At 44.2% G+C, this 15045-nt stretch overlaps 1 protein-coding gene across 1 annotated transcript in view; it reads left to right on the plus strand.

Moving 5' to 3' along the window:
* Positions 1-15045, plus strand: part of LOC126159858 (uncharacterized) — a 48456-nt gene that overhangs the window by 6346 nt on the left and 27065 nt on the right. The window contains exon 2 of the mRNA XM_049916668.1: positions 5470-5597. Within this exon, the coding sequence (XP_049772625.1) occupies positions 5470-5597 (128 nt within the window). The remainder of the gene's footprint in view (positions 1-5469; positions 5598-15045) is intronic.

A 15045-nucleotide genomic window follows, 5' to 3' on the forward strand; every position in this document is an offset into this window, starting at 1 on the left:
ACTTAACATCTCAGGTCATCAGTCCCCTAGAACTTAGAACTACTTAAACCTAACTAACCTAAGGACATCACACACATCCATGCCCGAGGCAGGATTCGAACCTGCGACCGTAGCGGTCGCGCGGTTCCAGACTGAAGCGCCCAGAACCGCTCGGCCACCAGCGGCCGGCGCCTATCGCACAATCACCATAACACCTCATGTATGGAACTTGTCGACAGGAATAATATATACAGAGGAATGTAAAAGATAATAGAGGATGTGATAGATGACGATCATTTTGACTGTCAGAAGGCTAATAGCACAAGAGAGCGGCACGTCTGACATTGTAACTGATGAGGGAAGCAAAACTTGGAAAATAAAATGGACAAATTCATAGGCCCTGAAAGGAAAAGCATCCGCAAATGTAAAATTCTGCAAAATGTTCGAAATACTGAGCAAAATAAGAGTAAGTTGAAAAGAAAGACGGGTAATACGTACAAGAACCAAGAGGAAACAATAAGGTTGCATGACCAAGAGCAAAATGCTGTCCCACCGTCCTACCAAAGTATTTGGTATGTTCCATTCTTCACCGATTCTGCTGAGAACCTCATCATTTCTTTTCTTATCAGTCAATCTAATTTTCGACGTTCTTCTCTAGCGCCACATATCAAACGCTTCAGTTCTCTTCTGTCCCGGTTTTCCCACTGTCCATGATTCACTTTCTTACAATACTGTGCTCCAAACTTACACTATGAGTTACTCGTCCTCCAACTAAAACCGACATTTAATTGGATAGATAAACAAAAAAAAAAAAAAAAAACTACTCACCAAGCGGCAGCAGAGCACACACATAAAAGACTGTTGTGATTGACAAGCTTTCTGGCCAGTGGCTACTTCTACAGGTAGGAGGGTTGAAAGGGAAGGAAGAAGGGTGAAGGAAAAGGACTGGAGAGGTCTAGGAAAAGGGGTAGATTTTGGGAAAGTCACCCAGAACCGCAGGTCAGGGGAGACTTACCGTACGAGATGAGAAGGGAACACTAATTGTTGGGGACTACATCGGACGAGATTTGAAAACCTAAGATGGTTCAAATGGCTCTCAGCACTATGGGACTTAACATCTATGGTCACCAGTCCCCTAGAACTTAGAACTACTTAAACCTAACCAACCTAAGGACAGCACACAACACCCAGTCATCACGAGGCAGAGAAAATCCCTGACCCCGCCGGGAATCGAACCCCGGAACCCGGGCACGGGAAGCGAGAACGCTACCGCGCGACCACGACCTGCGGACTGAAAACCTAAGAGCTTAAAGGTGGAAGACGAGATGATATGTACGACAGAGATTACTGCTAAGACATTTATCACAAGTTATAAAGAGTGAGAAACTAAGTGCATTGTACATAACAGAGGTGGGATGGGGCGGTGAAAAATAGATGGGAAAGACAATGAAAGATGCAGGGAACTGAAACGGAATGATGCAAAGAGTAGTTACAGTGATAAAAAGCTGTGTGGCGAGCACCAAGGACATGTTGTAGAGGTAGTTCCCACTTACAGAGTTCTGGGAAACTGGTGTCTGGGGGAAGAATCCAGATGGTGAAACAGGCGCCGAGGTCACGAATGTCATGCTGTAGAGCACGCTCTGCCACAGGATATTGTGAATTGGCAGTGTATACCCTCACCCTATACCCATTCATCCTAACTGATAATCTGATGGTAGTCATGCCTATGTAGAAGGCTGAACAGTGTTATAATAGCTGGGATATGACTTGTGTCGTTTCGCAGCTGGCTCTCCCTTTGATAGAATATGTTTTGCCAGTTACAGGGCTATTATAGGTGGTGATAGGAGGACACACTCTTATTAACTTGTGATCACTGTTTTAGCAGTAATCTCTGTCTTGCACGTTACGCTGTGTTCCACCTTTAAACTCTCAGGTTTCCAAATCCTGCCCGATGCAGTCCCCAACAGTCAGTCTTTCCCTCTCATCTTGTACGGTAAGACTCCCTGACCCGCTGTTCTGGGTGACTTTCCCAAAATCTACCCCTTTTCCTAGACCTCTTCAGTCCTTTTCCTTCACCCTTCTTCTTTTCTCTTCAACCCTTCTGCCTGAAGGAGGAGCCACTGGTTCCGAGAGCTTGGCTATCACGCCTTTCATGTGTGTTCTTCCGCTGCTTCGTGAGTAGATTATTTTATTTAGCCTATTAAATAATTTTATCAATAATCGTTTGTTTTCGTTGTTACAAAACTGACATTTGATGTTAGTTGACTTCGTACGGCCAGGAACATCCTCTTTGAGTGTTCTTCTCTACTTTTTATGTTCTCTTTAACTTACCCATTATGAGTTACTTTATTCTCAAGGTAGCAGAATTCTTTCAGTTGGTCTAGATCCTCGTCTACAGTTCTGACCTTAAGTTGAACACTGATCCCATTTCTGCTAGACTTCATTAATTTAGTCTTTCTTCGGTTTAGTGTTAATTCATAGAGTGTACACATTAGATTGTTCATTCTATTCAGCACTTCCTACAGTTACCTCTCCCTTCCACTGAGAACAGCAATGACATCAGCTATTCCTGTCATTGATAGCCTTTCAACACGAATTTTAATTCCATTTCTGAACCTCTCATTCCTTCTCCGATGTACAGTTTGAATGGTAGGGGCGATTACATGTATGTCTTTCACCTTTCCTAATTTGAGCTGTTATTGGTCTTCCTATTTTATCCTCTTATTTGATGTACATATTGCACGTAACCCTTCTTTTGCTAGAGGTTACACCCATTTTCCCGAGAGTTTCGGTAATCCTGCATCATTTTAAATTATCGTAGGATTTTTATCTAACTACAAATCCTACAGACGATTCTAGATTTCTCCTTAAGTCTGGATTTAATCATCAATCGCCAACTCAGAAGTCCTTCTCTGATGCCTTTAGCTTTCCTAAAACCAAATTGATCGTAATCTAGCACTTCCTCAATCTTCTTTTTCCTCTTATAGACATACTCTTGTCAGCAACTTGAGTGTGAGAGCTCTTTAGGTAATTGTGCGGATGTCCTCGCACTTATGTGCCCTTGCAACATACAGAACTATGTGAATGATATTTTCCAGAGATACTGATTGTTTATCTCGAGAACCAATTTGAATAATAATTTGGCTTCCAAATTTCTCAAGAATTTTCGAAATTCCTAAGAACTGTTCCATATGCCTTCCACATGATTTGATCGCGAGTCTTCCTAACCCCTGTCTGTTTCTGTGGGCTGCAGAGGTAGGCATCTCGACGACCGCTGCTTCCCGTGACGTCTCACGAGGCCACCTGAGGACAGAGCAGCGTCGACCTGACCGCCACAGGCAAAAGCGACCCCCGCCGCTGAACACCACAGAACGCCCTACACTGTGCTGCTTGTGGTGTGGCGTCAGTGGTAGCCACAGATCTCAACCCAGGTTACACCGGTCTGTCTGTGATGGCTGGTGAACTTCTCAGCACACTGTTGTCTCCACCCCAAACCGTGGCTATACATTCTGCAGTCGTTGCCCTACAGCCAGATGCCAGTGTAATGTGTCAGTACGATGCTCTCAAGTCCCTCATGCCGAAGTTCGTTTTTTTTACAAAGTCGTAAAGATGCACGTTCCTTGGCTTTCTCTTTTGCGATTTGCCGCTGAATAATTCCAATAGCATTAGGAACGCAATAAACATCGTGTACGCACATCATTCTCCATCTTTAGCAGTGTCTTTTCTGTACTGAAAATAAGCTCGCATAAGGACGAAATGCGAAAAATAATGCAGTATTTTTCTTAAAGACGTCGTATCTGCCATTAACTGTAACATTATTTGTTTTCACGACTACATTTTCAATCCTATGCACATTATACAGGTATACAGCAATAACCGAAAAGTGAAGGGCAGATGGCATGTATAGAACGCCACTATCATCCCATACATGAGGCAGTTATATTACAACAAATGCTAAACACAGCACATCACTTGCATTGGGCCACTGGAGGTGTCAAAATTTACGAATCTTCTCACGTTTGTATATCTCACTGTTGTCTGTGTATGTTGAGCCTCCCAATTCCGAGTGCACATCAACTTTAGATGAGCGTAAGGATCATAGTTATGCCATAAGGTAAATTTATTGTTACTGATGTTAACTTCACTAACATGAATCCCCTCAAATCACTGTTCATGTAGTTCATATGACAACTGAGGCGGTTGGTGGGGAACAAATTCACAAGTCGTTTCTTCTTTGTTCTTAGCAGTGATTATACATCCCACAGTAAAGGTTTTACGTCAGAGTATCTTAACATCGTGTTTACATTCGTTAACGGAATTTGCCATTCTGTTTACGATACAATCATTTGATGTAATGAAATAAGATAAGACACTTCTTTATTATGATGGGGCGTAATAGTACATATGGTATCCATCGTCAAAGGCTTACAGTAGCTTGACTGCTCATAAAAACATGGCAATAATAATCATATATATATATATATATATATATATATATATCATTTTACATATGTATTCTTTGTACCATATTAACATCACAAAGGCATAAATCGCATTCACAACAACTTTCGTACATGAATTGATCCACTGGACAAATAAAAATAAAAAGGAGTACAAAAAGTGAGATAAAAACATGTGATGGGATACTTGTCACGAATTACAGAACATTATGTATATCACCATGTAATTGTAAAATGTACTGTTAATATGTAAGGTACTGTACCAGTACAAATGTAGTCATACATTTCCATGGACCTTAGAACGTTTAGGCCGAGAGTGGCTTTTTCAGCTACGTTCGCAAAACACCTTATTCATTTTTTTACTGAATTATTAAAACATATTACCTATGTTACAATAAATACACCCTAATTATAAAAACGAGTATGAGTGGACATAATTCTTCTTCATTTCCATACATATCATACAACTCACGGGAAACGTCGTAAAGATTACTCATATTATAAAACCAGCATAGACACGATCCTGTGCAAATCGTTACGTCCTATGGCTATTTGACTTTGACATACTGACAAGCAAACTATACATCCTTATTAATGTTACTTTCTATTATTAGCACATAAAACTGACTCGAATTTATCTCAAGATCTCTTATTTCTTAAAGCTGTCTTATTGTTGGGCAAGCTGTGTGGGTGAGTTTTTAAATAGTTGTATATTTCCACTTCTTCAGGTATTTTGATACTTCTACCCTTAGGTTAATTTTTATTACTGGATCTACGTTAGATGGTGGTACTCCTCTCTCTTTTCTTGATGTGCTCTTTAAATTTGTCGCTGAAATATGAGCTTTGTAACGTCCGGTCAAGGTGTTCATGCTGTAACTCATACGATTACTGACATTGTATATTGATCTAGTTTCAAAATGTAAATCCTACCTGCATACGCTTTGTGGGCGCAGAAAGTGAAAGCTGTGCTTCCTACAGAAGTCTGATCCACTGGCTTGTTCACCAGTCCGTCGTCTCCCCTCTTGTGCAGAGCTGCAGGCCCAGGCGGCTGTTTTCCGGGAACGACTCTCCAGCTACTGGCGGGACGTGGCGCAGCTGCTCTCACTCGGTGCGACGCACGCCCCACAGCTGTTGGTTCCCCTCGCATTCGAACGTATGGTAAGTGGAGTTTTTTCCTCCTCTTATAATCTGTATTATACGTACAGGGTGTGAGAAAATGACACACACCACCTGGTCAGTTCTTGGAGACTGTTTCCCAGTTTACCTTCTTCACACTGTAGCTATCTTTGGCTCTCCAGTTCTAATACTAACCATCTGGAAGAATTCTGAACCAACCTCTACTTCTGTGAGCCTTTTGGGGCTATGACACAGGGAGGCTAAGCTCGGAATGGTTAGAGATCGAAGAAAATCGTCTGTATCTTTCTTTTCTCGTATTTGCTAGCTACTTCTTTAACAGATTGAGATAACTTTGCACCCAATCCTGCTTTACAAGCTGAAGCATGTTAGCTTCATATTTAGTGGAGAGTGGTCTAGAGTCTCAGTGTGGCATTTCAAGTCTCCATCAGCATCTTCTCTTCCTAAGAATCTCTACTCCATATGGAAGGCCTATGAAATTACTTCTCTCAACTTGGAGGTTCGTCAACTTCAAATCTCCTTATTAACCTGTATACATACCACATAATTTATACAGCTCGTTACAACTGCTCAAACTCTTCCCACCTTAACATTCACGTGACCATTTCCCACGACTCCATGACAAGACGATAGCGCAGCTGACACTTGTGGCTCGACGCCATTGGCGGCCCCCTGTGCTCACCACTGCCAGCCAGCACTGTCCGTGTGACACGGCAATGCCCCAGCCGCCGCAGCCACAGAGGACGCGCGTCAATAACGAAAACCTGCAGTTGGGGTCCACCAGTTAGCGCGTGTTGCGTCAGCGAGTGGCTTTGTTAAAGGCACTGCGATACTACAGTCACAGGCGGAATAACTGGTGAATGCGTCAAGGCCAATGAAAATCTGTGCCAGACTAACGGGAAACCGGATGCTGCTTTCTGAGAGCATTCATCTCAGTCGTTATCCTTTCTGCACGTGTCTCGTGGCCTAACTCGAACCATTATCGAGTCTGAATTCTCTGTCTATGATTTATGAACACTACCACCAGTGATTTTCCCACTACCAAGAATAAAAGCTATGTGGTCTTAACACATACACTGGACTCGCATTCGGGAGGACGACGGTTCAATCCCGTGTCCGGCCATTCTGATTTAGGGCACGGCCGACTTCCTTCCCCATCCTTACCTAATCCGATGAGACCGATGACCTCGCTGTCTGGTCTCCTTCACCAAACAACCCAACCTTAACACATAGAATGGCCACTGCGCATTATGACCGTTTGAATTCTGACAATAGTATACATGGAAAGCAAAAGGACGCAGTATGATCTGTGTCTTTGTGTAACTTTTTGTGGCGTATGTAGCAACGTACCAGTCCCTACATATCGTGTGAGCCTCATTTTGGATCCTTTGAGAAGAGAAGTAGGCGATACCTGTTTTAGTGAACTGAAAAGGTTCTGGGTAGATTAAATCTTTTTTCTATAAATATTACGGGTGTTTGCTGGATGGTAATTTCAGAGATTGATAGTAGCGGGTTCCGTATTTAAGAATGGTTTCTGGCGACATCGTATCATGTCCTGTCATTGCATCTTGTTTTCGTCACCATCATCCATGCATTTCACTGCAGCAAAGGCAATTTACCTGATACGTATCCAATATTTCGTAGAGTTAGTACCTCACAGCTTGCGAGAATGTACAAAGGACGGCTTCTTTATTACATTTGCGGTGCAGCTACATTTCGTTGATCATACACTGCACCTGCTTAGGAAAAGTGTAATTGCGAAAAGTTATTCCGTGAAACCAATGTTGTACAGATAGTTTCGATTTAAAGACACACTTTGCTTGCTGAATGAAACTTAAGTCTTCAGACAGCTGCAGCAGTCTTGAGGTATTCGTATTCGAGATAATTCCTCTCGTGGTTCTTCACTACAGCCCTGCAGAGTAGTACGGCAAAGCGTGCTGTGGCCCAGGTAACGACACAGCTTACGATTTTGACCCTGTGCCCCTGGTAACTGGGCTCTCACATAATACTGTGCACAAGTATGTATGTATGTATGGTCAGAATAGTTCAAATGGCTCTGAGCACTATGGGACTTCTGAGGTCATCAGTCCCCTAGAACTTAGAACTACTTAAACCTAACTAACCTAAGGACATCACACACATCCATGCGAGAGGCAGGATTCGAACCTGCGACCGTAGCAGTCGCGCGGTTCCAGACTGAAGCGCTTAGAACCGGTCGGCCACACCGGCCGGCATAGATTATGTCTAGATGGCAGCAAGCGCAGTGGCACCATGGCAAGGACGACGGATTCAACGTATTGGAAGGTGCCGATTCAAAAGTGTGCACCACCTTCCAATTCACTGCTCCTGCACAACGAGGGAAATTCTGAATTTTATTTTTCGTTTTCTATACTGCTTATCGACGTACGGGCAGGAGTCGACAGCAGCCACGTGTCACCACTACAGTGATTTTGGGTCGGTCCGTACGCCGGGCCCCCTACTGTGTGGACTCGGCCCGTGTCGCTCGCTGGCCTCCCTCGCCCTGTGTTGCTGTGACGCCCACAGCCGGGCTGTCGGAAGCGCGAAGCGGCTCAGACCGCAAACGGGATGTTAGCTGCCCGCTGACCGCTAACTGCATGCTGTCACAGCGAGGACGTGACGCACGTCCCACACACACACACACGTAAACGTGTGCCGTATTCCTGACGCACATCCGCAAAGCTCTACTAACGCAAATACGAATTGGAGGCGAAAAATCGCGATCCCGTCTAGAACCGGTCGGCCATGTATGTATGTATGTAAATTTAAAAAATATTGTATTCGAAAAGGATTTCTTTTTTCTCTGGCTCCTGCCATCAATATAAAACTGATAAAAGAGGTATTTCATTTAAAAAATATGAAAAAGAAGAACAACTGTATTGTGAAAACAACTGAAAGCTTTTTAATTTCCATTTTTTCTCGTATTTGTGATATACGTAGCAGTTTTGTTATTTCGTAATTGATTCATTACAATATACACATTCTTTTGTGAATAAGGTAATTTTTTAATTTCCAATGTCTATTAAACGCTTATTAGTAACTCAGAGAGAGAGAGAGAAGTTTTCAGTGTGTACATACTTAGAAGAGCAACAGCAATGGCAGCTCAAAAACAATACACACACAGACACACACACACACACACACACACAAACACACACACACACACACACACACACACACTCACACACACACACACCATGAACATATAAAATACTTTCTTTACATGGATGCATATTGTACATGTTCCACACGAAATATATACTCTCTCTTTCTCTTTCTCTCTCTCTCTCTCTCTCTCTCTCTCTCTCTCACACACACACACACACACACACACACACACACATGGATGCACGCAGTGTGCAATGAAACATTCATAATCTCAAACATGCAGTCAGAACTGTGACAAACAGTTCATCGAACTATTCCACACTAACAAATAAACCCACCCAGACACATCAGTAAATAGTCTGGGTGCAGCAGATTTCCACACCTATGCCCCCCGATGAACCACTTGTGATCGTGGTAGGACACCCCTGCTTCCAGTTGGAACTGCAGTATATACCTCAGTATATAACCTCAATGGAAAGGTCTCCTGATAAGCATTTGTGGTGCAGCGCCAATGCCCTAGAGGAGGCACCTGCTGAAGTCCCTGAACGTGAAAGTCTTTCAGGCTGTGCAAATCACCGTGTCTGTCATGCAGACTTGTGGGATAGTCCAGCTCTACCTCTAGGACACATCCCTCAACAGCATCAGCAGCCACATATTTGATCTCTTTCCTCAGTCCGGTGATTTCCCCTTTGGACATCCATAAGAGCCCTTGAAAAGGGAGACTTTGTTGCATGGTTTACCTTTAGAGACAGTTTACATCCAGGTACAGGATGAAACTGAAATCAACAGACAACCTGTACTCCCCCTCGACTATTTGCAAGTTATTTGCCTTGGCATACCTGCGCACACATTGGCAAAGTCACTCGTGGACCGCATGTTCCAGGAAGACATGCATCTCAACGTTGGTCAAGAATTCGCTGCTGGCTTGTGTCTTTCTTAACATGGCATCCCACGAAATCTCAGCCATATGCTACAGAACGTCTCGAAGATGTTGGCGGGTAGATGTACATTGGTGTTCATCAATTTACACGTTCTGATAAATCAGAGATGCCGAAGTCCTGCTGTTTATTCACCAAGTGCCCGTTCCTTCCATTCATTATGGAAATGCCTCTTAGTTTACTAGAGAATCCAGATATTCGTATGGTTCAAATGGCTCTGAGCACTATGGGACTTAACATCTATGGTCATCAGTCCCCTAGAACTTAGAACTACTTAAACCTAACTAACCTAAGGACATCACACACTCCCAGTCATCACGAGGCAGAGAAAATCCCTGACCCCGCCGGGAATCGAACCCGGGAACCCGGGCGCGGGAAGCGAGAACGCTACCGCACGACCACGAGCTGCGGACAGATATTCGTATGGGAAGACCCATTCTCCGTCACAAGTTGAAACTCTTGAAACTCTACATCATCGATTTAAGTGGCTCTCTTTGCTAAGAATATCTCCAGGACGCGTTGGTTCAGCAAATTTCTAAAGAGACGTGAGCATGAAGCGTTGTGAATCCAGGAAGTGGTGTGATCCTCTTTGAAGCGGCATGTATTTGTCAGCGGTGTCAGCAATCACACTGATCTTATCATCCTATAACCCAGACTCGTCAAAGTGCTGAACTAGAAAGTGGGCATCATGCTCACTTAAATTGTGGAAAAGATGGCTGTGTGCTGTGGCAGTTGGTACTTAAAGTTACACGGGTTGTCAGCTGCACTCTGGGACTTCCCCGTTACGTGGCAACAGCCTCTACAGGGAGCTTCCTCACCTCTGTCCAGTCACAGTCCCCAGATATAACGATCAGCTGCCTGCTTGTACAGTGCATCATTCTCCTTCACGTTGGTCATGAGGACGTTTTCACTATAAATGTTATAAACATCCCGTACAAGACTTTCAAGCTCAGTGAGCAGCCATCTCGCACTATTCCCTTGACATAAGATTTTAATTTTAGTGCACAGAACTTGATGGGTAGCCACATATCGTATGCATCATTTTGTGACAGTGATATGGGAGGCAGAGGCACCACGTTCACACCGTACCACAGGAGCTAGGAGGCGCTCTAAATCGACGTAAACGACGAAGGGACAGAAGTGTTGGTGAGAGGCATTCTTAAACTTCGAGAACCGTTTATCCTTGATAAGCATTTCCACACCTATTGTTTCCTGGCTCTAGCAGTCAATCAGGTGTCTTTCAAGATACATGCTCTTGGTAAACGACTTGAGACATCTACAGCAAAAATATCTTGCACCTTTTTTGTTTTCATTTCAGAGGAACGTAGGTGGGACATGCATTTTATCCAAACGCTGTGTTGCTTATCGTCTTCAGAGATCAGCAGCAGGTCTACACTTTTTGGATGTTTCTCGGCTAATATGGACAAGAAGGGGGGACCACCTAATTTACGCTCGACTTCTTTGTCGATGTGCCACACAGCGTGTTAATGTTTGTCTTCTTCTTATGCCTTTCCTAAATTCGGCCATAAACGAGAAATTAGAACGTCAGTGGACATCTGGTGTTTGTTGTGTATCTGTATGCCCTGTATTTTTTGGTTAATTTCTATCACTAGTGAGAAGCAACCATGGAAATCAATTTATATTCCTCTCATCATGATTCTGGGCATTAGGACATGCTTTTTGTTAGCAGTATATACTTTTGAAGAGAGATGTAACTGGACCCCACAATAAATTGATCAAAATCTTATGAACATAAATCAAGGCAGAGCATACAGCTGAGTGTCTTACAGGACTCCCTTTCCTGCACCTCAGAAAAGTGACTCAGTATGACCACCCTGGTATCGACTCACCCCATGATGTCACGACAGCTCTCCCCCTAACTTGGATAATGCTCTTCCCCTCAACAACACGTCGAACTCCTAATAACTCTGCACACAAGAAGGAGAAAGAGACGCAGTTGACAAGTATCTAAGGAAGGAGAAATAAACATCCGTATTCGTATAATAATAATAATAAATCCTGAGTACTTACAAGGAAAACTGTTGTTGTGTTCATTACTGGAATACACTTCCAGCAACTCATCATCAGTGGGCATGTTTGTCATTAAGGGCATATCCAGCATGGGTATTGGAGGAGGTGTGTGACGTCGGCAGGGGAATATGTCTGAAAGAATATGGACAAACCCAAACGAAAACACAGGTGCAAAAGAACTAGTAGCTGGTGGTCGTGTCAAAACACCGATATTCGCATTGAGAACATCTACAAACTAGAGCATCTCAAAAATAACAAACAAAAAATTTAATACTGTAGAATAAGCGATATCTGCCTCTGAACAATCGAAGTCATTCCCCCGAGATCATCATCATCGTCATCATCATTATCAGCTGCTGGGTTCAGATCCCACAGCGAGTAACGCCTGCTTACACCTAGAAAAGAAGTAGAACCCATAAGAATCACTTATACTACTAGCCATTAAAATTGCTACACCAAGAAGAAATTCAGATGATAAACGGGTATTCATTGGACAAATATATTATTCTAGAACTGACAGTGATTACATTTTCATGGAATTTCGGTGCGTAGATCCTGAGAAATCAGTTCCCGGAACAACCACCTCTGGCCGTAATAACGGCCTTGATACGTCTGGGCATTGAGTCAAACAGAGCTTTGATGGCGTGTACAGGTACAGCTGCCCAGGCAGCCTCAACACGATACCACAGTTCATCAAGAGTAGTGACTGGCGTATTGTGACGAGCCAGTTGCTCGGCCACCATTGACCAGACGTTTTCAATTGGTGAGAGATCTGGAGAATGTGCTGGCCAGGGCAGCAGTCGAACATTTTCTGTATCCAGAAAGGCCCGTACAGGACCTGCAACATGCGGTCAGGAATTGTCTTGCTGAAATGTAGGATTTCGCAGGGATCGAATGAAGGTAGAGCCACGGGTCGTAAGATATCTGCAATGTAACGTCGACTGTTCAAAGTACCGTCAATGCGAACAAGAGATGACCGAGACGTGTAACCAATGGCACCCAATACCATCACACCGGGTGATACGCCAGTATGGCGATGAAGAATACGCGCTTCCAATGTGCGTTCACCGCGATGTCGTCAAACACGAATGCGACCATCGTGATGCTGTAAACAGAACCTGGATTCATCCGAAAAAATGACGTTTTGCCATTCGTGGACCCACGTTCGTCGTTGACTACACCATAGCAGGTGCTCCTGTCTGTGATGCAGCGTCAAGGGTAACCGCAGCCACTGTCTCCAAGCTGATAGTCCACGCTGCTGCAAGCGTCGTCGAACTGTTCGTGCAGATGATTGTTGTCTTGCAAACGTCCCCATCTGGACATGGCTGCACGATCCATTACAGCCATACGGATATGATGCCTGTCATCTCGACTGCTAGTGATACGAGACCGTTGGGATACAGCACGGCGTTCCGTATTACCTTCCTGAACCCACCAATTTCATATTCTGCTAACAGTCATTGGATCTCGACCAACGCGAGCAGCAATGTCGCGATACGATAAACCGCAATCGCGATAGGCTACAATCAGACCTTTATCAAAGTCGGAAACGTGATGGTGCGCATTTCTCCTCCTTACACGAGGGATCATAACACCGCTTCACCGGGCAACGCCGGCCAACTGGTGTTTGTGTATGAGAAATCGGTTGGAAACTTTCCTCATGTCAGCACGTTGTAGGTGTCGCCACCGGCGCCAACATTGTGTGAATGCTCTGAAAAGCTAATCATTTGCATATCACAGCATCTTCTTCCTGTCGGTTACATTTCGCGTCTGTAGCACGTCATCTTCGTGGTGTGGCAATTTTAATGGCCAGTAGTGTATAAACAAAAACACTGTATAAAATATGTATAGTTGCTTTCATCCTCAGCCAAGGTGACCATGATGAATGACATCACACCGTCGTCCGTAAACAGTGACAACAGTGCGGCGTCATCATTGTTATCCAACGTGCGTGGCCATGACTGCAGTCACCATCGTCGTCACGGATACCGCACGAACGCTTGACTCCGATATCAGGGCTGGCTGGCAGTCGGAGAGAGGGAGAGAGACTCGGGTCGCCCTCCGCAGGGCTGTTTACAAAACCCTTCAGCCACGCAGCGTGCGCTGATCAGCAATTCAAGTCGCAATCCATCACGCTTCTCCTCTCCCCACTAACATTACTTACACATAGCGCAGTGCGACAGTGCCCAGCGTGTTGGTACACATTTGAACATGCTCCTCTCAACTTGCAACTGCTCTCATTACTTACCAAGCGTGGACGCAAGGCAGTACAAACGGGTTTATTTCTCGTAAGAAAAGAACTTCCACATATTAAACGAGTGGGATTGTGCTGTGACAGAAATGCGCGAAATGGAATATGCTGGCTGCAAGTAGCTGCTGATCGGCTACGTTTTGAGAGACACATTGTGGAAACTTGGGAAATCATCTCGACAGTTCTCCCAAAAGAGAGTAGATGTCACCTGGTAAATAAACATAGCTGACAAAAGAACTGTAAAAAATGAGCTCGGGAGTATCTAAACAAGTACAAAAATTTTATTAAGAAAATAATATTTGCACATATCTGCAACACAAGTAAATCCATTTTTCTCTCCAGCACCATGCACTTGCTTAAGGTGTCTGACTGACATACAGTTGAATGATTTCAATTTCAGCATGGCAGTGTTCTTGAAAATATCCCACATTCATACCACCATCTCACGACCTTTGACTGCATGACGCTCTCTCTGTGATCACAGTTTCGGAGTGATGTCAGCATATCCTCACAGGTCACTCCTGTATCGTGGCTGCTACTGCGATAGTGGAATCGAGTCAATCACGCTACTGTCTTCCAAGACATGTCACACTTCATTGTTCTGAGCAGCTGGGCAGAAGTGACAACTGTGTAGGAACTTGTCGAAACACAGACTGAGTCGATGCGTGTGACAACAGCCGCACCTTTAATCATCTTTAAACACGAAGCGGCCGCACTCGTCGTGGAGGCCTCGCCCTTGAGCAACAATGTTGTACCAGGAGGCGGGCAGCTTGGACCCTGGCAAGCAGGTGTTCAGCTGTATCTACAGGTGTTTTGTACATAACCTCAGAGAATGAGGTCTAGGGTTGTAAGATCCAGCGATCGCAATGGCCATCAGAGAGGACCCCCCCTTTCCAGTCCTACAATGAGTGTGAGTATTCTTCAGGTGCTTGGTGCTTGCGAACATTAACATCAAAGTGGAATGATCTTGGATAATGCCCTAAAATACCTTGACTGAGAATCTTTGCTGTTGGCCTCCGATATGGGTGGCGTGGGTGTTGTCCTCATTCTAGATCTGCCTGTTTGGCTTTTGAAAACATCACGGATGAATGAGGCCTCATCCACAAACAATACAAACAGTATGAAG

The sequence above is a fragment of the Schistocerca cancellata genome, unplaced genomic scaffold (assembly GCF_023864275.1).
Source record: "Schistocerca cancellata isolate TAMUIC-IGC-003103 unplaced genomic scaffold, iqSchCanc2.1 HiC_scaffold_1148, whole genome shotgun sequence".
In the NCBI taxonomy this organism is placed as follows: Eukaryota; Metazoa; Arthropoda; class Insecta; order Orthoptera; family Acrididae; genus Schistocerca; species Schistocerca cancellata.